General features: G+C 39.6%; 1 protein-coding gene across 15 annotated transcripts in view; it reads right to left on the bottom strand.

Annotated features, from left to right (window-relative positions):
* LOC117419463 (ELKS/Rab6-interacting/CAST family member 1) overlaps positions 1–23992 on the bottom strand; it is a 357387-nt gene that overhangs the window by 215728 nt on the left and 117667 nt on the right. For 10 of the 15 annotated variants that reach the window (XM_058986432.1, XM_058986434.1, XM_058986436.1 and 7 more), the window contains 2 exons: positions 21548–21741; positions 15132–15143 (listed from right to left, as the gene is read on the bottom strand). In XM_058986432.1, coding sequence (XP_058842415.1) covers positions 15132–15143; positions 21548–21741 — 206 coding nt within the window. The remainder of the gene's footprint in view (positions 1–15131; positions 15144–21547; positions 21742–23992) is intronic. The other 5 variants (XM_058986433.1, XM_058986440.1, XM_034032220.3 and 2 more) reach the window with 1 other exon arrangement.

The raw sequence follows: 23992 nt of genomic DNA on the forward strand, positions 1-23992 counted from the left end.
GAACAAGTAGAAAAATTGTGAGAAAGGTTAATAACAATCCGAGATTGCCTTCAAAAGACACTCAAAGTGAACAGGCTGCAAGTGGGACTGGGATTTCCATTTCAACTGGCAATGGTCGCAGGCCAAGGAAAAAGCCAGTCTTAGGAAAATTTCACAAGGACAATCGCTTAAAGTTTGCAAAACGGTGTTTGAATGATGGATATGTGTTCTGGTCAAAGGTTTTGTGGAGTGATGAAACAAAAATCAAGCTATTTGGTATTGCTGATAGTCATTACGTTTGGAGAAAGTATGGTAAGGTGTACAAAAAAAAAGAACACCATACCTACTGTCAAGCATGGAGGTGGTAATATCATTCTATGGGTCTGTTTTCCTCTAATGGCACAGGAAATGTTGTTCCAATACATGGTAAATGGATTCCATAGCATACCAAAAGATATTGGCCAATCATCTGAATCTCCGCTAGAAAACTTGGTTTAAAAGCACAACTGGACGTTGCAACACGACAACGATCCAAAGCAAACTTCAGAATGGCTAAAGAAGAATACAATCAAGGTTCTGGAATGGCCTAGTCAAAGTCCTGATCTAAATACGATTCAGAATATTTGGTGTGAATTGAAGAAGGCTATGCACAAGAGAAGTCCTCGGAATTTTAATGAACTGGAACAATTTTGCGATGAAGAATGACATACCAAAACCTCAATTAGGTGTGTTTTAAAAACTACAAACTGATAGAAAACACAAAAAAATAGATAATCTTGTAAAACTTTAGGTGATTTTTCACTTTAGGTCACTGTAGGTTGACCTTTGCCAGGTCATAGCTCGAAGGGGAAATAAAATTTCTGAACTCAACGGGCCCGAAACCCCCAGGTGAATTTTTCTAGTCGGGCACAAAATGCCCCTTTTCTGGTTGAGTTGGCATGGAATGACCCAGTTGTAATACGCATATGTTTGACAGCACGTGGCTATAAAAGTTAACGTCGCATTATATGTATTTTCTTTCTACAGAAGTGTTTTTATTAGTACAAATGCAAAATGTTATTTTCGTGTGACTATGTTGTTAAACAAATGTATAAATTGTTGTCCAGCACACAATACAATACTACGTTATTCTTTGTATTCATTTTCTGAAGTAAACAATACCTGTTCGTTGTTGTCATAAATGCAACAAGCAAACCATATCTGTTCATTTTTTTAACATTTATAATTATAAAACAGTTTAAATATAAGTCCTATGTTTTCTTCTAGTAGTTTACAATAACTTACCTGCTCTATTATTATTGGTATCGGCCGATATGGGGCCATTATTTTGTTTGGTAAATTAGAAACGTAACAATTTTTTCTCCTAAGTATGTTTCAGTGTCTTATACTGAAAAATACATCAAAATGTACATATAAATACAAATATATATTTTACTTGATTAGTGTACTCATCTCTTACATGTTGAAGTGTAAGAGACAAGTACACGAACCAAATAAAATGTTTTGAAAGAGTTAATATTACTTTATACAGTTTAGTTAATTGATTGTTGCTCATTTTTATAGGCTGCTTTTAAGTATTACTAGTGCCCATAACATTCAACACTTTAGAGAAATGAATTTCTTCAACCACTATAAAACCGTCAATGGTAGAATATATATAGCGTTCCGCATTTCCGGAATTTACCAAAAAACTACAGGATTTTTTTTTTTTACTATTTTTTAGGAAATACACAATATTTTGATTAAAATGCTGTTTTATTTTGACATGGTAATAAGCAGCTCCACACCATATCCTAGGATACGTTTAGACAGAGGATCAAATAACGTTTAAACGTCGCACGTGATTGGTTACAAAAAGCCAAATGGCAGAAGTGGGCCACAGATGAGGCAGAGGATGCACAGCGCTGCAAATACTGCTGCATTGAGGTACATGTTCGCGCTGACAGAATAAAAGAACATACTGAAAGTAAGTGACACATTAAACTAAAACAAGAAAGTGAACTGAGAGACAAGCAATCCATTTATGAAGCTTTTACACACGCTTTAATAAAAGAGAGCGCAGAATGACTGTGTTAATGAGTTTGTCAGAGCGCTGTGCTTTGCTGGACAGCCACTGTTTATTGCAGAGGGGTATGTATTGGTGACTTTGTGCGACTGTACTGTCCATCAGCGAAAACACTGCCTAACGCCTACAATTTTAATCGGAAATATTTGACAGAAAATGATGATGCTTTAGTTGGTACTTGGTAAACTTAAGGAACGCATTGATGGAAATGTCCAGTGTGATTTTTGACGCATCTCCCGATGCCTTGAACTGTGCAGTTCAGTCAATTTTCTTTTCTTTTTATGATTTTAAGGCGAATAAACCTGGCTTGTTTTGTGCTGATGTGACGTTCACACCTTCTGCAGATACTAGCTCTGTCAGCACAGTGCTTGCCCAAACGCTCGCAAAAGTACCAGCTAACTTGGGAAAATATGGCCTCGATTTGCACAGATTCTGCTTACATCCCAGGGACGTTAAACTTAATCAGAAACCAGAACTGCTACGGAGATTTTTTCCCTGATTTTTACCAATGTTTCAATTAAAAACACATTCTAACCAATTTTATCCCTATTTTAATATTTGTAAAATAGACTCTGAAATATTCCCGGGAAAAATTTGTTAAGATAAAAAACGAAAATGGGGAACACTAAATATAGTAATACAATAAAAAGAAACTTAAAGACAATGAGAATGACTTTCTGCAGCATATAAGGGATGTTGGTATTGAGAATTGATTAAAACACTGCTTGAGGTTTTTCAGAACTTACAAACCAAGCTTAAGTGCAACCAGCACTGTACACAGCACCACAGTAAAGGTGCATCCAGCACTGTACACAGCACTACAGTAAAGGTGCATCCAGCACTGTACACAGCACCACAGTAAAGGTGCATCCAGCACTGTACACAGCACCACAGTAAAGGTGCATCCAGCACTGTACACAGCACCACAGTAAAGGAGCGAGCAGCACTGTACACAGCACCACAGTAAAGGTTCATCCAGCACTGTACACAGCACCACAGTAAAGGTGCATCCAGCACTGTACACAGCACCACAGTAAAGGTGCGAGCAGCACTGTACACAGCACCACAGCAAAGGTGCATCCAGCACTGTACACAGCACTACAGTAAAGGTGCATAAAGCACTGTACACAGCACCACAGTAAAGGTGCGAGCAGCACTGTACACAGCACCACAGTAAAGGTGCATCCAGCACTGTACACAGCACCACAGTAAAGGTGCATCCAGCACTGTACACAGCACCACAGTAAAGGTGCATCCAGCACTGTACACAGCACCACAGTAAAGGAGCGAGCAGCACTGTACACAGCACCACAGTAAAGGTGCATCCAGCACTGTACACAGCACCACAGTAAAGGTGCATCCAGCACTGTACACAGCACCACAGTAAAGGTGCGAGCAGCACTGTACACAGCACCACAGTAAAGGTGCATTCAGCACTGTACACAGCACCACAGCAAAGGTGCATCCAGCACTGTACACAGCACCACAGTAAAGGTGCGAGCAGCACTGTACACAGCACCACAGTAAAGGTGCGAGGTGATAAGCAGTGTCCTTCATCAATGCATTCCCATCATTATAGATCACATGTGATCTGTTTCCACTGTTTTAATAGAAACAGGTCTTCAGTAGAACACATAAAACTGGTATTGTTGCAGGAATGGAAATAAAACTCCCATTGCATAACCATCCCCTGGTTTCACTATGAGTTTAAGACAACACATCTGAGCTTGTTACCTGTTCACTGTGGCTCATCAAGCTTTATTAAAACCTGGAATGGGTGAAAATGCATGCAATCAGTCTTATTTCCATCGCTGTTGCTGGCACAACGTTTCCAATGAAAAGTATAAAGCATTACTTGTTACTGTTTCAAGCTAGGTGTTTCTTTCTGGACTCGTAACATTAACATTGATTGTTGTAGATGTTAGGCCTAGATACCCACACTAGTCCTGCACCCAGGGTCCTGGGTTTCAGAACCCCCCCTTGTTAGGCACATTATTAAAATGACCCAGTGCTGTGAATCTGACAAATCAGCCGCCTGCAAAGGCTAAACTGATCACACTAACACAGAATGACTAAAGCTCACCTACTGTAAGTTTACTATTAGGAGCTATTCATGTTGTTCAGCTACAGTATAGGGGAAAAACAGTTTGCAACTTGTCAAACCTCGTCTCCTGATCCTTAAAACATTAAAAACAACGTACTTAATTGAAGCCCACTGGTCTTTGGACTCTTTGAACTTCTAATCTTTTCTACAATGGCCTTGAGGCAAATGACGGAAGAGAAAAAGGCATTTTTGGAGAAGGACGAAGGCCGGATGAACATTCTGATCTTGTGGTCTAAGTTTTCCCTCCATTGGATTCTCCCTCCTGGGGAGAACGACACGCTGGGGAGTTGTTTCAGCACCTTTAACGGCCAAACACAACCTGCCCACTGTGCAGCCGGGCCAAAGTGTCTGCCACGAGGGCGCACACAGAGCGAGCCCTGTGCTTCTACAAATACAGCTGTTGGCCGGCCACTCGCTGGCCCGCTGGCTCCATGAGAATTTATTGCCTCCCTTCCTCGCTGCGGCGTGTTATTGTAGTTGTCGTCTCATTAAAGCTGTTACAATTTATTTCTGGGGGTCTTGTTTTTCTTGTACGGGATTCAGCAAGCTCGTCATTTTTACAGCTAAAGCCATTATCTGCCGTAATAAAGCAGGGATTCAAAAGGAGCTGCACACTTTATATGACCTTGTGACAACCTGTATTCAAAGGGATACTCTACTCAATTAAAATCCAAGAGTTACAGATCCTGACAGGGGTCTATTGTAATGCTCTAAACAGAGGCTATGGAGGCTCGTTATACCACAGTTGCCTTTTAGCACTTTATTCCCTCCTCCCCCGCCCCCCCCCCCCCCCAACTAGCGCTCATCTCAGACTAATTTACCTAAAGTATGATTAGATCTGTGAAACCAGCTGTATGTCTTTTATATATTAAACTTATTTTTGCTGTATGTTTCATAGTATTATTTAAATGTCACTATTGTTTTTCATAGACCACTTTGCTAGAGGACACGTATATGTTTACATTCTGTAGCAAGGGTCAAAACCAGTTTTCATTGTACTGTGGATTTGTTGTGGCTGCTTAGGGACTGCACACATTTAATTAATTAATTAATTTTTCATACATGAAAGTAGCTGAACTAGCTGCTTTTCTGAACAGTTTTGGTAGTACCTTGACATACCTGTGTTGACATCACGAAGGTCTGCTGCCAGTGGTCAGTTGTCTCTGTTCAGCTAAAGCCATTTTGTTTCTGGTTATTGCCATAGAAACCTCAACCTCAAAAATACACCAGTGTTTCAGACATTACCAATGAAAACATATGGAAAGAGTAAGTATTGTGTTTAATTTAAAACAGAAAAGTTTTCACACATAAAATATAAGCACCGTAGGTTACATCCAAGTTACAATCCACTAACAAACACTCAATGGGATTCAACACGCCACGAAGGCACAAGTGAATACCAAAAGCCTTAAATCACACATACCAGGGAATTTCAGGAGAGACCTAATTGCATGAGAGTGTCTATGCTGTCTGAATTGAGCTGACTAGTTGAAACTAGTCTTGTTGGATGTCAGCACAGAAAAGGGCATCTTCCGAAGAGAACCATGGGTGGGACCCACAATGGAACAGGATGTGTGTCGGCTCAATTGAAACAGGACACAAAACCTGCAGCCAGCACTGTGGACAGGATCAGCCAATATAAGAAGGCATTGGGGAGGTTTGAAAAACACTAGCATTACATGGTATGAACAAGTATGTCAGAAAAATACATACCCTGCCAAAGTTGTAAATGAAAAATATGAGCCATAAGTATGAAGATAAAGTTTATGACCATGATGAATATCAAGAGTATACAGAATAGTAAAACGTACGCTAAGTAATGTTAATACCAAGTTTCATCACAATCAAGATACACATAAAAATGTGCAACGCACGTACGACCACCTCCCGGCCTCAAGGGATTTCATCTCCTGCAGTGTACAGTAAACCTCAACATAATACTAGAGTTAATAAGTCATGCCCCCACTGGATCAGTAACTATACTTGTATATCTGTTCAGATTGTTGTCTTATGCACAAAGACAGAACTAATATTCTAAACATACAATTCATTAGCAAACTCATACTGGCAACAATGCAAACTGCAAGCTTTTAATAAAATGATTGGCGACTTGCATACAAATAAAGCCCTCTTAAAGCAATATCACTGCGATACATATAAAGATATACTGCACTGGCATTCCCACCTTAGCGTAACACAGCTGGACAAACCTGTGCATCAGTTCCAACATAATAAAAACATTTCACTGCATGAATTCTACAGTGCATTTGCAATACAAGCCATCACTGGCTTATTCCAGTATTCATCCAGGTATTCTGCAAAAATGTGTTTTTATTATCATGAGGGTGTCAATCCTGTTAGGGACACAGTCCACAGTCCTGTATCTACAAACATTCATCATTAAAACCTAAGTCTACCCAGCCATATCCTCCCTGTGGCAAGAGGAAGCCTGAGCACTGCAGCTAAATATGTGGATTTCATTTTCCATATTATTTCTGCACGCCATATATACACATACATACATACAGCTGTAGTCAAAAGTTTACATACCCCAATGAAAAATGTATAATTTCTAGAAATTTCTCCAAAACAAATAATTATAGGACAAATCTTCTGTAGCAAAAGTTTTGCTTTTGTGGATGAGAAAAATTACAAGGAAAATTAAATTAATAGCTAGTTGAGGCACCTCTTTTAAACGATTAGGATATTTGTCAATGAGCTCAATGAGCTTTTGGCATGATTCCTTAATGATTTTTATCCATTCTTCAACACAAAATTGTTCCAGTTCATTAAAATTCCAAGGACTTCTCTTGTGCACTAAACTCATACCAAAGATTCTCAATCGGATTTAGATCGGGACTTTGACTGTTCCATTCCAGAACTTTGATTTTATTCTTCTCCATTCTTAAGTAGATTTTGATGTGTGCTTTGGATTGTTGTCGGTTGGAACGTCCAGTTTCACTTTAAACCAAGTTTTGTAGAGGAAGGTTTCAGATGATTAGCCATTACCTTTTGTTATGCTATGGAATCCATTTTACCATGTATTGGAACTAAATTTCCTGTGCCAAACAGCCCCATAGAATGATATTACCACCTCCATGCTTGATAGTAGGTATGTTGTTCTTTACTTTGTTCGCCTCACCAGACTTTCTCCAAACAATTTCTTGATTTTTTGCTAAGAGTGGCTTTTTCCATGGCCTGCGACCATTGAGACCTTCACCATGCAATACCCGACCTATGGTTAAAATGGAAATCCCAGTTCCACTTGCAGCCAATTCACTTTGAATATCTTTGGCAGTCAATGTTGGATTGTTATGAACCTTCCTCACAATTCTTCTGCTTGTTCTTGGTGAAAGAACCTTCTTTCTTCCAGACCAAGGGAGCGTTGTGGTAGTACCATGAGTCTTGTACTTCTTGATAATAGAAACAATATTTAAAAATGGGATACTCAAATGCTTGGAAATCTTCTTGTATCCTTCTCCAGCTTTATGACAATAAATAATCTTCTGCCTAACGTCTTCAAATAGCTCTTTACTTTCTCATACTGACTTATTCGTAATGACAGCAGTCATCCTGTGCCTAACCCTTTTATACTCTAAGAATGTTCACCTACAATCCAGCATTTTCTAGACTTTTCTAGAATTAGGTTCTGCATTATCATATTGAAATTTCTAACACCTTGTAGGCAATACTATCACGAAAAGGGTATGAATACTTTTGAATTAGCATATTTGGAGTTTTGCAAAAAAAAAAAAAATGCTGAAATAAATGATTGTAGACATCTATTTCTTGTAACTTTTTTCCTCATCCACAAACTTTTTCTACAAATATACTATATATATATATATATATTTCAATTGGGGTATGTACACTTCTGACTACAACTATATATATAGCAGTGTGGAGTAGTGGTTAGGGCTCTTGACTCTTGACCGGAGGGTTGTGGGTTCAATCCCCAGTGGGGGACACTGCTGTTGTACCCTTGAGCAAGGTACTTTACCTAGATTGCTCCAGTAAAAACCCAACTGTATAAATGGGTAATTGTATGTAAAAATAATGTGATATCTGTATAATGTGAAATAATGTATAATGTGATATCTTGTAAAAATCGCCCTGGATAAGGGTGTCTGCTAAGAAATAAATAATAATAATATATATATATATATACAGACGTGCTCAAATTTGTTGGTACCCTTATAGCTCATTGAAATAATGCTTCATTCCTCCTGAAAAGTGATGAAATGAAAAGCTATTTTATCATGTATACTTGCATGCCTTTGGTATGTCATAGAATAAAGCAAAGAAGCTGTGAAAAGAGATCAATTATTGCTTATTCTACAAAGATATTCTAAAATGGCCTGGACACATTTGTTGGTACCCCTTAGAAAAGATAATAAATAATTGGATTATAGTGATATTTCAAACTAATTCGTTTCTTTAATTAGTATCACACATGTCTCCAATCTTGTAATCAGTCATTCAACCTATTTAAATGGAGAAAAGTAGTCACTGTGCTGTTTGGTATCATTGTGTGCACCACACTGAACATGGACCAGAGAAAGCAAAGGAGAGTGTTGTCTGAGGAGATCAGAAAGAAAATAATAGACAAGCATAGTAAAGGTAAAGGCTACAAGACCATCTCCAAGCAGCTTGATGTTCTTGTGACAACAGTTGCAAATATTATTAAGAAGTTTAAGGTCCATGGAACTGTAGCCAACCTCCCTGGGCGCGGCCGCAAGAGGAAAATCGACCCCAGATTGAACAGAATGATAGTGCGAATGGTAGAAAAAGAGCCAAGGATAACTGCCAAAGAGATACAAGCTGAACTCCAAGGTGAAGGTACGTCAGTTTCTGATCGCACCATCCGTCGCTTTTTGAGCGAAAGTGGGCTCCATGGAGGAAGGACCCAGGAGGACTCCACTTTTGAAAGAAAAACATAAAAAAGCCAGACTGGAATTTGCTAAAATGCATATTGACAAGCCACAATCCTTCTGGGAGAATGTCCTTTGGACAGATGAGTCAAAACTGGAGCTTTTTGGCAAGTCACATCAGCTCTATGTTCACAGACGAAAAAATGAAGCTTTCAAAGAAAAGAACACCATACCTACAGTGGAACATGGAGGAGGCTTGGTTATGTTTTGGGGCTGCTTTGCTGCGCCTGGTACAGGGTGCCTTGAATCTGTGCAGGGCACAATGAAATCTCAAGACTATCAAGGCATTCTGGAGCAAAACGTACTGCCCAGTGTCAGAAAGCTCTGTCTCAGTCGCAGGTCATGGGTCCTCCAACAGGATAATGACCCAAAACACACAGCTAAAAGCACCCAAGAATGGATAAGAACATTCTGAAGTGGCCTTCTATGAGTCCTGATCTGAATCCTATCGAACATCTATGGAAAGAGCTGAAACTTGCAGTCTGGAGAAGGCACCCATCAAACCTGAGACAGCTGGAGCAGTTTGCTCAGGAAGAGTGGGCCAAATTACCTGTTAACAGGTGCAGAAGTCTCATTGAGAGCTACAGAAAATGTTTGATTGCAGTGATTGCCTCTAAAGGTTGTGCAACACAATATTAGGTTAGCGGTCCCATCATTTTTGTCCATGCCATTTTCATTTGTTTTCTTATTTACAATATTATGTTGAATAAAAAATCAGTCTGATTTCTATTAAATATAGAATAAACAATGGTGGATGCCAATTACTTTTGTCAGTTTCAAGTTATTTCAGAGAAAATTGTGCATTCTTCGTTTTTTGTGGAGGGGTACCAACAAATTTGAGCACGTCTGTATATATATATATATATATATATATATATATATATATATATATATATATATATATATAAAAAATGAAAATGTCACCTTATACTTTTTATCTATTACACATCTCCCACGGACCTCCAGCTTTCCTCCAGCCCAGGCCGCCCTCCCTGACTCAATGCACTAGGGTTCCTCAGAGAAATGGTTAATTTCCATGAAATGAAGTGTGACTTTCAGGTTGTGGCGCAGCGGCTCCATAGCTATTAGAATTAATCTTTTATACGTGGGTCTGGGTCTGGGGCCGGATCCCTGGTGGAGCCTTGGCCGTGCGCCACCGCTCCTCGCTGATTCGCTGATGGTATGCATTCGGTGCTATTCGGAAGCCGCAGGACAGCTATAAATACAGAGCCCTGGCACAGGCCGGGGCAGCAGAGACACAGACAGAGCCAGGAAGGTGCTTTTTATTGATATTTCTCATTCTTTATAGGAGGCCCTCTGAGTTTACAAAAATACAAGGGCAAAAATCCACACATTGTGACCTACCCTATGGTCACAATGGAGTAATAGTAAATCAAGACTTTACTGCTTTATTAGTACATGTAACTTCTTGGATCTAAATTCTGCCATTGCGTAACACATTAATTAGAACCAAATCTCTCTTTTTACCTACTTCCACTTTAGACTGTACCTGTTTAGGTCAATTAAATAGACCACAGTAAATAAATATGCCTTCGCTTTGGCGCTTCCTTCAACATACTGTAAGGTGTGTGAATAGGCAGCAGGGCCAGTTGAGATGCCCGACTGGCAGAGGGAGGGTGCAGTGCACAGACCTCAAGGACTCGACACTGAGGACGAAACAATGGAGGGAGCTGCCGAGGAATGCCAATAATGCATTTTTCCAAAGTGAAGACATCAGCTCACACCAAGGGACATTACAATGGGTGAATCTTTTTTTTTTTTTTTTTTAACCCACACTCAACTGAAAAAAAGGATGACATGTCTATCAAAAACCCATCAACAATCTGTTAGGGTTGCTTCGAGGCAGTTTACAGTGACAATAGCATAGTGTATTAAAAAAAAAAGGCAGAGCTATAAATGATAGTGTGAAGACAATCGTTTCTGCTAATGTCTGGCCCCGTGGGGTATCATTTTGATCTTGTTGGGAAGTTAATCTCGAGACATGCCCTAACCAACCAGGTTTAATGGAGGTGGGTTTAAACCCTGAGGATTATTTTACAGCAATCTACTTATGATAATACCTGAAGTATTACCCTTAAAATTTAAAACACATGCTAGAAGTCATCTTTCTTACTGTGCAATCAGGATTAGACAGCACTGTTTCTGAAACTAAGAACACACTCAGTCACAAACTCCCCAGTTGCTCCAGATTCCTGATTTCCTGTCTAAATGTATTTTTACTTATTATTATATTAATTTGATAGTGTGACCTCACCGATTTTGAAAGAGTGATGTAAAAGTGCAATTTTTACCGTGGCACAGCAGGAACACAAACATTCTCTTTGTGGAAGTCAAAAGGTTAAAAGGTCAAACCAAAAGTTTGACACTAACATAAAGGAGTTGCTGCCCGTTAACACAAGCCAACACAAACAGTTTCTGTTGCGATGAGCCTGGTTGAACATCAAACCATGCTTCCGAGTGTGAAGACAGGATGCCAGGATATGAACACACCGTACCACCCAGTACTCTCCATTGTACATTGTGCCTGAAATACACAAGCAATTTTTAAACTAAATAAACAAACCTAACATTTCGCCAAACAGGGGTCTAATTAGATGTTTAGATTTCATAAATACTCCGCTGTGTTAAAAATTGTTATAATAATATTTATTATTCTGAAATAAGCAGGGAGGGAGGGAAACAGTATCTGGCCACAATTCTTTAAATTAAAAGTTTTGTTGAGTTAACAAGCTGTTTAATGAAATCATATAAAAATGTTGTTTCTTTTGAGTTTACATATTTTTGCTCACCTTCTTTTAATTATTTGTTTTTAATGTCTACAGTGCCTCAGAAACCATGGAGATTTTAGCAGATATTGAGAGAAGTGTCTCATAAAACTTTGGTACTGTAACTAATACACTAATGGGCTACATTAATATGACCTAATATTGTGTTGGGCCAGTGTTTGTCCTGATTACAGCCTTGACACGATGTGGTACACACTCCACAAGGTGCTGGGAGTTGTCTCTGCACCAGTTCCGTGAAATGTGAATGGATGAGAGGACTGTGATGACGACCATGTCGCTCAAGTTCCTCCCAAACGTGCTCAACTGGATTGTGATATGGGGATCGTTGTGGCCACAGAAGATGCCTGAAGTCTCAGTCATGCTCCTCAGGCCATTCCCGGTGGATGGATGCGCTATCGTCTTTAAATTAGCTATACCCATCAAGGTACAGTGAAGCACTTTGAGTTGATCGACTCTGAATGATGCAGAGTACATGAGAAATACATACTCAATTTGATTAGCCATTGAACACTTATAAACATAAATGCATATAAATAAGTAAATAAATAAATTAATTAAATAAATAAATCTCAAGTCGAATGTAGCTCACATTTCTACATGCAATCTATGGGGTTTTCATTATTTAATGATTTACCTGCCAAATTGAAACTCTATTTTACACCTATATTTTAATTTTGATTCCTACGTTGTCATTATTGCCTATCTTTCACAAATCAAGGAGAAAAAAGGAAAGGTTTTGCTTTTTATAAAAAATTACATGGAAGTTTAAAAAAAAAAAAAATGTACAACCTTGTGTGTTCTATTTATAACCTACCTACCCTAAAACACTTAACAAATCACCCTCCTGTGAATATCAGAACTCCAAACCATAAACCATGTAATTATAACACTTGGATGAAGTCATGATTGTGGTTCACCCACTTGATGTAGTGTACAGTGCTACATTATACAAACTTTTACCATGACACTCCAATCTCCAACATGCATTGTTTGCAGCATGTGATAATTCAGGAAGGAGCTGATGGTACTGGAAATTCCCTGTTGCTTGTGGATGGGGGAATTAACTGGAATGGAATTTGTATAGCAATCACTTAAATCTTTATGGAATGTAACATTACATCTTTACAAAACATAGACAGTAGATTAATAAATCACACACAAGAAATTCCACTATAATGACAATATGAGCCAAATAAGGGATGGAACCCCATTAACCAACCAACCTTGCATAACAATAGAATAACAATAATACTTTGACACAACTATTATTAAAATGCTTGTACAAGCTATCAGGTCACCTTGTACGTCTGCTGAGATAAGACACTATATTAACTGGAAAATGGTCCAGTCTGGTTAAACTCAAGAGTGTCATTACTTATTTCTTTTCAACATGCCTCCCCCTGTTCAAATGATGTCTCCTCAGGACATGTTCACATACAACATACAATACATATCAAGCCTGTGACCAGCTGACACTGAACAGCAGTAACTTGACAGAAGCAGGACCGACAAAGTGCTCATTAGTTTCAGGCTCCACTCAATGCCTGGTTACTTATAAGCAGTGGCCCTGCTTCAGCACATAACATCAGGCCCCAGTGCCTTCATTGTGGGGTGCGATATGCATCAGTTTGCAACCACACTTGATGATCTGTCTGAACCAGTGGTCCTTAGCTGTGCCCCTGGGCTAATCTGATCATGTGAGATCAGAGTGTTGTGCAGGCGATGGCAGCTGACAACTGATGTATTGCTGGGGAGCTAAAGCCATTGTTTTGTCCCATTTAAATAATATGTATGTTAAAGTAATTGTAGCTAAAAAAAATTGTACAGGTTTCAAAAGTGAAACACGTGTTTTAGCGATCATGTATTTTCATTTTCAAACATGATCTGGTACTTAAATATGTCTCTATTTGTAAGCCATGCTTTTGGACTCTTGCGCTTCCTGGGTCAATTCACTGGCTTCTTTCCTGTCAATAACTAATCAGCTGCTTCCCCTATTGACTGACATGCTCTCAGCCAGTAACAAGCTTTGACCAAGAAGACATTGCTGAGGTGAAATGACCAAGGAACTAAAGACTTCATGGAAGGCAAGGCAAGCAAACGGACAACTTAGAGTAATACCAAATGAATGCTTCTTCAAAGACTGCACATTTGAGACCTATGTACTGCAGCCAAGTGCAAAATGGGTACGATTTACAGAATTATTTTGTTACATACAACTACTTTGATGTCCTTTTATTTTACATTTCGGAGTACAGTAAGTAGTTATTATGAATGTGAAAAGAGAAATGATCATGCTTTCAACCTCATGAGTAATACACACATCAGAGGACCCAGAGTCTGGACCATCCCTTGGCATACTGAGGGTTAGAGTCAATCATGAAAAACTACTGTGCGGCTTTGCTTCATAGCGATATTCAGTCAAAGCAGGACACCACAGATAAATAAAGCTGGTTCAGACCTACTTATGCATCACAGATAAGGTCATTTAAATATTTAAAATGGACCATAATATAAGTCAATCTTTGGAGAAGACGGCACCATATTAGTTTTTAAACTAAAGAGTACTTGCATTACTGTAAGCAAAAGGGTAAAAATTAAATACACATCAAATGACACCGTGTAACAAACCGATTCAGTTATATTCCTGCACAGATTAAGAAACGTGTTTTAATTAGAGGTTATTGCCATTAAACAACAGACATGATTTTATATATATATATAAAAAAGTAAAACCAGGCCGCAATGGATGTTCTGCACGAGTCCAAATTGCTTCAGCCTCTGAAATGCTAACTACTGTATATTAAATGAACAGCACGTATCCTCCAGACACTGTATCAGCACTTCAGCTAAGTGATCCTCATTCTAAATGCTCTGAATATTGAATGCAATAACGCATATACCTTATCGATATATAATTCAAACAAAACAGCACTGAATTTGCATATTTGCATATATGTACTGTATGCGAGTGCTACTTACTAAGTCATAACATTTTCAAATTTTTCAACCACACTGCATTGCATGGAATGGACATGGCATAAGTTATCATCCGTAACATTATTTTCCAGAACTTTTTGGTTTACTCAAACCATAGGGCAAAAAATGTATGTACCCTCCGACGGATTTCACCAAAACATTGAATCGGCTATATTATATACAAGAAGTACCAAGAAAAACAAACAGTAATATAAAGTAGATATATGAGTTTGATGTGTTTTAATGTTAGTTCAAAACCATCTACTGACCTTGAAGCCAAGCTGGAGAAGGCAGCAATCCAATGCAGAGATGTGAAGGAAAGAGTTAAGAGAGGGTTAGTGTGCAGGCAGAGATGAAGGGGTTACCAGTAAACACACACACAGCATGAAGCACAGCTCACCAGCAAGACTCAGACAGACAAAGAGGGCAACCCATTAAATTACTGTACGCCACTCAAAGGCGTTGTGCTTCTAAACACTAGACAATAAACACCACCTTTTCTTCCTCTGCAGAATAAAGGTCTAAAACCTTTTACATTCCAAACGATTAACAGACTAAGCTTTAAAAAACCTAGAAACTTTCATAAGATGCATTAACACTTCCAGTCTAGATGCAACATTTGCATCACTTTTGTTTCACATATTCCACGCAGCCAAGGGGTTCACGCCTAGTTTTAAACATTGTTTTTGAATCAGTACATGTGACCATTAAGTGCTCTAAACCCACCACCCAAATCACATAAAACTATTATCCCTCATTTATGTTACAAGTTCACCATCTGTTGGTTAAAAATGGCACTACTGTGCCTACTTATTAGGCAAATGGAAATTTCTATATCACTCTTGGTACTAGATTCACTGTACTGGACAACAGTCGACTTATAATGTATTTTAGTACATTTCTCAAAGGCTTTTGCAGATTGCACTAGTCGGCTTCAAACAGCCAACACTAAATTACAAGTTACAGGAAAAGCACAGTTATGTAAACTATCTGCCAGAGTTTTGCTCGTAGAGAGAACAGTTAATAGATCTTAATGAACCAGATGTTTTTCAAGACTTGGTAACTTCTGACATTTCTGTTAGCTCTCGGCTGCAATCAAAACAATTTGGGTGCTGGGTGAACAAAGGCGGTTATGAAAGAAAACCTAAATCCAAACACCCTTTCTCTCAGATAGATGTCACCCGCTAGTTTACAACGTGCACTAATGAGCCCCGGAATAAAGCTGTGTTAGTCAGGCCCATTGACACGCTGACAATTCACAATGGATTTTTCACAGAAAGGGATTATTTTTACATAATCCATTTTGTTTTTAGGCTTGGTCTTCTATAGTTTGACAGGAGTGTAGTAGTAGGTTAATCACAAGTGAAGGTATCAAAGGTTTCACCCTGCAATAAGTAATTCCTAATCCAACATTGCAATTCTTTGTCATCCATCGTCTTTTTTTCTTAACTGTAGACTGTCTAAGCTTGTTGGCCAATTAAATGTGCATGTCACTTGGCAAAATTATTGAAACATATAAACACATTTTCTTACAGTAGATGATTTGTGATATTGTTATGAATAATTTAAGAAGTGTTTCTCCCACTTTAGTACCCGTGAGTCTGTCTGAAGTCTGCCCAGGAGAGAACCTTCTCTCAAGGGAGCAAATCAGTCTCTGTGGCCCTTCAGACCACTGGCATATCTTCACGAGGCTGTCTGCAAAGGTGCCAAATTGAATGGCAGCTTTGAACCCAGCATGCCTGAAGGCTTGCAGCTTGACCCACTGCAGCACCTTATTGTAAGCAAATAATCAGATTCTGTTTCCATGTTTAGTTTTCCCACACTCTGGGGTCTAAATAATAGCACTTATAAGATAATTAAAATACTGATCTTTGTGGACAAGACACTAACAGTGTTTGCCAGTCTTTTTAGGGTATCGCTTTCTGCAAAAATATGTAAAATGTCAGGGAGGGTCTTATTTGAATGAACGATCAAGGTTATGATGATCTGAACATCGTTCTTACCATGATTACACATTGTTTTACTGATACATGTAACACAGCACTCTTCACAGATTCTTACTTTAAATATAAAAAAAGATCTTGGCACTCCACTGCATCTTCAACTTGGAGCCATGTTTTTTTTTTTTTGTTTTTTTTTTCTAAAAAAAACTAAGCTATAGACTAGCAGCATGATTTACCGGGTATTAAATAAATTAATGATAGTGGTCATTATTTTCCAGAACTTTTTTGTTTACTCAAACCATAGGGCAAAAACATGTACACTCCTCTGGATTTCACCAAAAAATTAATTCATTGAATCACCTAAATATAGCCAAGCAGCACAGAAGAGATACAGCAGCAAGTGACTGACTTTGTTCTGAAATCACATGGAAAAGAGACAAGCACGCCATGCAAAGACAGGTGACAGGCAGTGATGAAGACCCGTACTGGACTGTATCAAGGAACCATGGAGGGACACGGCTTGGTTTTACTGAAAACAAAAAAATAATCTTTTTGGACGATTTCCATTTCTTTAAAATGTGCCTCTATGGCAAATTGACCACATTTTAAGTTTCATCCCAATTGGATTGCCCGTTATCTAGATATGTAAAGTAAAAAGCCTGACGTACGTGCATAGGAGGACACCTCTGTATAGCTCTGTTACCAGGAGTCACAAGAGGCTAAAACACAAGGCAAAGAACTGAATTGTCATGTGTCAACGCATCACAGCCCTGCTAGCAGGATCGACAGTGCCTCATCAGAGCGAGACCCTGTCAAACTCTCAAGGTCAGGTGTGCTGAAGTGCTACAGTGATATTTGAATGCAATGTGAAATCCATGTACACTGCTCCCTCCTTTTCAGTGAGTCACCCTAGCCCTTGAGATCTACAGGACCTTCGCGTTTCATTACCGAACCATGAAATGTGCTGCTCCTTGCACTTGCAGGATGTGGACCTGCTGCAGCTCACTAAGAATACATGGAGGACAAAGTGTCAAGGGAAGTCTCATCCCTTTCAAACTTTTTACTGCTCTCAGGATTTCCTTAGTCTGCTCTGTGCATATTTATAGGCTTGGGGAGATACTGTTGCAGGGCCTCTGTTGTAACTCTACCATGAGATATAGTTTTCCAATTCCACTTCCTGTCTGTCTTATCTGGTGATCCCTGTAATAAACTGTGCTGGGTCTTAATTCAATTGCTACACTCATTTATCATGCTGACTATATACACATATTTTTTGTCCACTCAAGCAAAAATTATTATGTATTTTACATGCAGGTCAAATTAAAACTAAAATAATTGCAGGAAAGGCTACTGCAGTGTGCTCCCTTTCCTTGGCATCAACAACCCTACAAGATAGATGATGGATGAGGGATGGCCATAAAAGTGCACGTCTCACAGTTACCATCAACATTTTCTTTGTTACCCTTTTAAAAAAGACCACTAGAGCGACAACTGTAATGCCTGATGGTTGATGACTGAAAGTATCCCTTTAAGACACAGCCCAGGTAATGCCTCCCCTGCAATGCCTTGCTTTAAGAAGTGTTTATCCACACAATCCCCCTACCATGCAGTCTCTTGAGGTCAGGACTGCCCGTCTGTACAGCCTGCCCTACACTACGTGGAAAGAGCAAGCTAACCTGCATTGTAACACTGCATTCAGGAAGGACCTACAAGTGAAAGCACGGTGAAAGTAGACGTCAGTCACTTATGGACTGTTCTTACAATAAATAAATACTTATATTCAGTTTTACTAACTGCTACTTATTGACCATTGTAATTCATGTATATTGTATAATATTTTATACAAGTCTTACATTGTTTTGTTACATTATGGATTTTATTTACAGTTAACTTACCACTGGGGTACCTAGTATAAGCATTGGCACTCGGATTGCAGGTTGAGTCATGCAAGGGTGTGTTTGAATCCTGCTTACTCTATGCCTGGGAACCCACAGAGTGCTGAGTTGCTCTTTGCAGTCCTGCCAGGTTAGGGAGGGGCAACTTCAGCCATTCCGATCACGCGCCTTGAGAGTCCAGGCAGAGAAAGTAGCTTGTTGTCAAGGTTACATGAGAGAAAAGATGCCAGTAGCAGGACATTGGTCCTCTTGATCGGTTAGTGGGTTGCGGTCGTGAAGCAACATTCAAACTGGGCATTTTTTCATATCGAAAAAGTGCCTTGCAGCACTTTATAGAGGGCACTGCTGGGTGCTTGTAGTAGAAATGTATATTTTTCCTCCAGTGTCTGAACTTTGTTTTCACCTGCGTCCATCACACACCTGTTTCTACTGCCTCTGATTACGGATTGCTATGGACTACTGAACTAGTCAAGCGGATTTTGAACAATCCTGTATACTGATTAAAACATCACAGTGTTTTCTGTGCAACATTTTTTTTTTTTTAAACAACAAAGCAGCAGTGTTGGGAGGGGAGGGGAAGGCCAGGGAACACATTGCAGAGCAGTTTGATCCATTCCTGGTTTTACTACGAGTTAAATAAGACACACCTAAGCTTGTTACTTATGCACTGGGGTTAATCGGCCACATAGTAAAACCTGGAATGGGTGAAACTGCTATGCAACAGGAGTCTGGTTTCCATCACTGCCAGGGAAGCTTAAACAGGTCAGCATGCAGCCAAAAGCTCCATGTATCTCAGACTCACTTTCCAAAGAAGTCCCACACAAACCCCCCCATGTGCTGTGGGGCCGGCACTGCCACCTGCTGGTGAGCCTGAGCGGTGCAGGGAGCTTGCTTTCTGAAGGATAGACATGTCGGAGGGGGAAGAAAAGAGACACACACAAACACAAACACAAACACACAGTTGAGGTGTGGACGGTCGAGGGAGGGCATGGAGAGGGACGGGTAGAGACACATGGCCAAACGAAAAGGTTAAAGAGACACAAAAAACACAAAAGAGCAACAAGATGGCAACGCACATACATGGACACAGAGAGCACAAGAGTTAGTACAGTGAGAAGAGACAAGAATCACAAGCTCCGCTCCGCAGCAAAAGCAACAAACATACGATCACGATGGGACATCAACAGTTTTACTGGCTGTTAGGCTTGTAACCTGCTTTTGTACCCACCCACCCTCTTATTGGCTTTGGAAGTTACCATGTGTTTGAAAAGATCCAGGTTGTTGCCCAGAGAGCATGCCTCAGTGGAGCAATCTTTCTCTTTGGGGGTGAGGGAGCAAGTCAGTCTCCATGCCTCAAGTCTGCTCTGGACTGGAGGGAGCACCCTTTCTCTTTGGGGGTGAGGGAGCAGTTAAATCTCCCTGCCTTAAGCCTGCCCTGGACTGGGCAGGACTGGAGGAGCCACCCTTTCTCTCAGGGGTGAGGGAGCAGTTCAGTTTCACTTGTTACTTGACCTCCAGAGGTGAAAGGCTAGTGTATTATCAAACTCCCCCTCTGCAAAACCACTGTGATAACTAGCATGCAACCTTTCTTAGTTTACACACACAATTCTTCATGCAAAAAGAAAACGTAAGTATCAAAATTATTGCATTTCAACAAATGCCACTGAAAGCAATTGTAATGCTGCATACGTGTCGCACTGTCATTTTAAAATTGATTCAACCTTATTCCCAGCTAGAAACTATTAACCAACCTCCCAGGTGCTAACCACTAGAGGCCAGCTGACTTCCAACAGAACATCATTCTGTCATCAGCATTGAGCATTAAATGCATGTTTTAATCTCATTTAAAGCCATCTGATCAATATCTAAATCAGTCTTTTTTGGTCAGTTTATAAAACCACCATACGTTACCTCATTTTGTTATAAAATGTCTTTGGAAACCTGGTTCTATACATTGTGCCCTACTGAACTGTATACTGAACCAAACAAGCTCTGTTAGCGCTCTTGTAAATGTTTCAGTCTGGTCATCACAAAAACAGAGTTCATTCCAGTAAACCATATAACTATCTATCTCTCTATAAATATCTATCTATCTAGCTATAGCTTAGTTATAGGCATGTAATTGGACTCAAGCTACCTATCTGAGGACTTGATCCCCAAACCTTCTCTATATATCCTGCATACAAGCCCACCTGGAACTGAAGTCGGGTTAGGGATTTTAATTGTATTCTAGTGCACACAGGTTCAGAATCATCGACTCCTCCAAACCTGTCTGAGTTTGGCATGTATATTGTTTTTTTGGAATCAAAACAACTATTAAATCAACTATATATATATATATATATCAGACTGACTACTGGTAAAGTGATATGGTGTCTCTTATATGTTATATTTATACTGTATTCAGGGTTAAGTAAAACTTCACACTAGTACTGCACCCAGTCCTGGATTTCAGAACTACCAGTGTTTAGGTATTATTGAAATGACCAGGTGCATCCAGGCCCCTGCTTAATCTACTCTGAACTGACTGCTCATGAATAAGTCTTACCTGTGCCTTAATATTAGTAGATGTTCATGCAGCTACAGCGGAGGAATACTTTATTTAATAAGGGTCTGATTGTATAAACTCCTGCCTCCTGATCATTTCAAAAACTGACCTACTTGAGGGTAGTTCTGAAACGCAGGACTGGGTGCAGGCATGTGCAAGTTTATAACCTTGGTATGTGTCTGAAACAGGATGCCTCCTTATAAATGAGACCTTGGTCTCAGTGAGTGATATCCCAGTTCACTTTGAAAACTCACTCACGACAAACCCACACAGACAGGCACAGACAGACAGACTCCTACCTCTCCAGCTCAGTGATCTTCTTGTCCTTGTCATTCTTCTCGTTCTCCATCTCCCGCAGGATCTCCAGCAGGCGGTCCACCTCTGCCTGTGCCTTGCTGGCCTCGTCCCTGTGCCGTGCCACCTCCCTCTCCAAGCCCTGGATCCGATCCGACAGCTCTGTGCTCATCCGCGCCTCCATCGCAGATTCCAGGGCCTGGAGAGACGATGCAGAGATCAATTCTCTATTATTTTACCCACTGAGAATGTTCGAAGGGACACCAGAACACAAAAGCACTCAATCAGTAACAAACAACAAAAAAGGATATATTCCAAAGTAACTGGTATTATCTAGGGTTACAATTTTAACAAATATCTTTTTTTTTGCCACTGGTTGGTGTTTCATCTGAGGTGTCAGGAAATCAAAATCAAAAAGCAAAAGTTGTCTCGTTGAGCCCCAACACATTTCAGAAGCACATCTGCATATTTCAGCCTACAGTATGAGGTTTCTAACACAATGGATATGGTCTACCCCTGTGTATGCAATTTAATTCGGATTGGACTGGTCCATCTTCTATGCATTTCTTGGTTCGGATTTGGTTAAACATGTTATAAAAGCATTTCAAGTTCAGTGCAGTATGTTCTTATGGCAGGGCTGAGGCCTTACATGCGAAGAATGCTTTGTGTATTTTGTTTGATTTTTCGTTTTGTGTTTATTGCTGCAAATAATTTGCGAGCCAGACTCTTCCGCCGGAGATGTGTTGCCAGCCGGGTGTGTTTATAGGGAATCCTGGGACTGGCTGGTGGATGTGTCCACTCCCCGGGGCTACAAGCCAAGGACCAGGACTGGCCATGCCATGCCATCACGGACAACAAACCTGTCTTTATAAAGTAAATCAAACCTCCAACAACGTGTGTGGAACCAGGATAAGGGCAGGATTTTAACCTACAAGGAGCAGGTATTAGTTTAGGGAATTTAAATACCACAAAGTACACGTCTATCCGCGGATAACCCACAACCCCCTATCACAGTCCTGCAACCGGTGGTTGGACTCTCAATACGCACTGTACTTTTACTGTATATTGGTGTTTCTTTGCACGTTAGTACAACAAATTTACTGAACTTTTCCACTGCAAGATGTCCTGTTTTGTTGTTAGGAAATATTCCCGGCTTAAAAACCTTTCCCAGATTATGTTTTTTGGATACCACTAAAAAGGGTTGAAGAATTTACTTAAAGCAAAACATTGTTTTCTCAAAAGCAAAAAACAACAAATGGGCCCTATCCCAAATAAAACAGCTATAAATCCAGGATAGACTAAAAGAGAAAGAAACCTCTGATTAAAACTGATGGACCTGACTCTTCAGCACAGCACTGGCTCACAGTCATAGCCAAGACATTGTAGTGAAGTATAGAATAACTAAATTCATTGTTTACCAGTAATAAGGCACATTTAACACAGCAGTGGCAGTAAAAGTATTTATTTGCACTGTATGAAAGCTCCTCTCTTGCCAGGCTGCACAGGATCTCAGAAAGGTTATTAATGCACGTGGTCCCCTTTTCAGCTGGCAGGGAGCTTCCCGTCTTGATTAATGCTCAAAATTAATTAACTGGAAAAGAAGTACAGTTACTAAGTTACGTACAGTATCATGCAGCCCCAGCTGTAACATGCTGCCAGGAATTCGTGTGTTCAGCACTGCTAGGCATTATATGTATTATTATTATTATTAAAGTAGACATTTAAGGACCTTTAATTTTTTACTTATTAAAAGTCTGGGCATAGTTGCAGAATTTTCCATTTCGGGGGCCAAATAACACACTCTGAATATTGTCTGAAAAGCTTGGGCACGTTTCTGACAGCAGCCTTTAAAAGCAGACTCCTATTTGCAGGGTAGGAGGTACTGTGTTTTCAAATGTGTATTTCTGTGTGCAGTGCTACAGATACATATATGCAAGTCCTGTCTGTTGCAAATAGATGAGCCTAGGTGATTTTGTAGAATTTAGAGCCATCTAATGGAAACCTGTGTAGTGTCAGAATTACAAAAAATAAACTTGATCTTCACTACCTGTGCACTAGATGGCGCTGGCTCTTAAGGTAGGGCTAAGGAAAGGTTTTAAAAATAACTAACAGATAGATTGGGTTGATCTAGCCTGGGTCTAAGGCAGGCAAATAGAACCGAATAAGCTTATTCTAACTCAGATCAAAGCACAGTAACACAGGGGTTTTCAGTATTTGCAATAAGAACCACTCGATGACATCATTAAAATTAAGACTGTAAACAGTTGTTTTTTTTTGTTTATTTGTTTTTTCAAGCTACTTTTACGTTGTCTCAATGTTAAAACCCTACCTTAATCCGATTCACAAATCTTTTTTAAGAAATGCTTTTAAAGAGTGCTTATAAATATTTTATGAAACGTGGGCCAGTAAGGCTTTTCCCTTTTTGTCATGAAAACAATGGATAGTTCTTG

Source organism: Acipenser ruthenus, chromosome 14 (assembly GCF_902713425.1).
Source record: "Acipenser ruthenus chromosome 14, fAciRut3.2 maternal haplotype, whole genome shotgun sequence".
Taxonomy (NCBI): Eukaryota; Metazoa; Chordata; class Actinopteri; order Acipenseriformes; family Acipenseridae; genus Acipenser; species Acipenser ruthenus.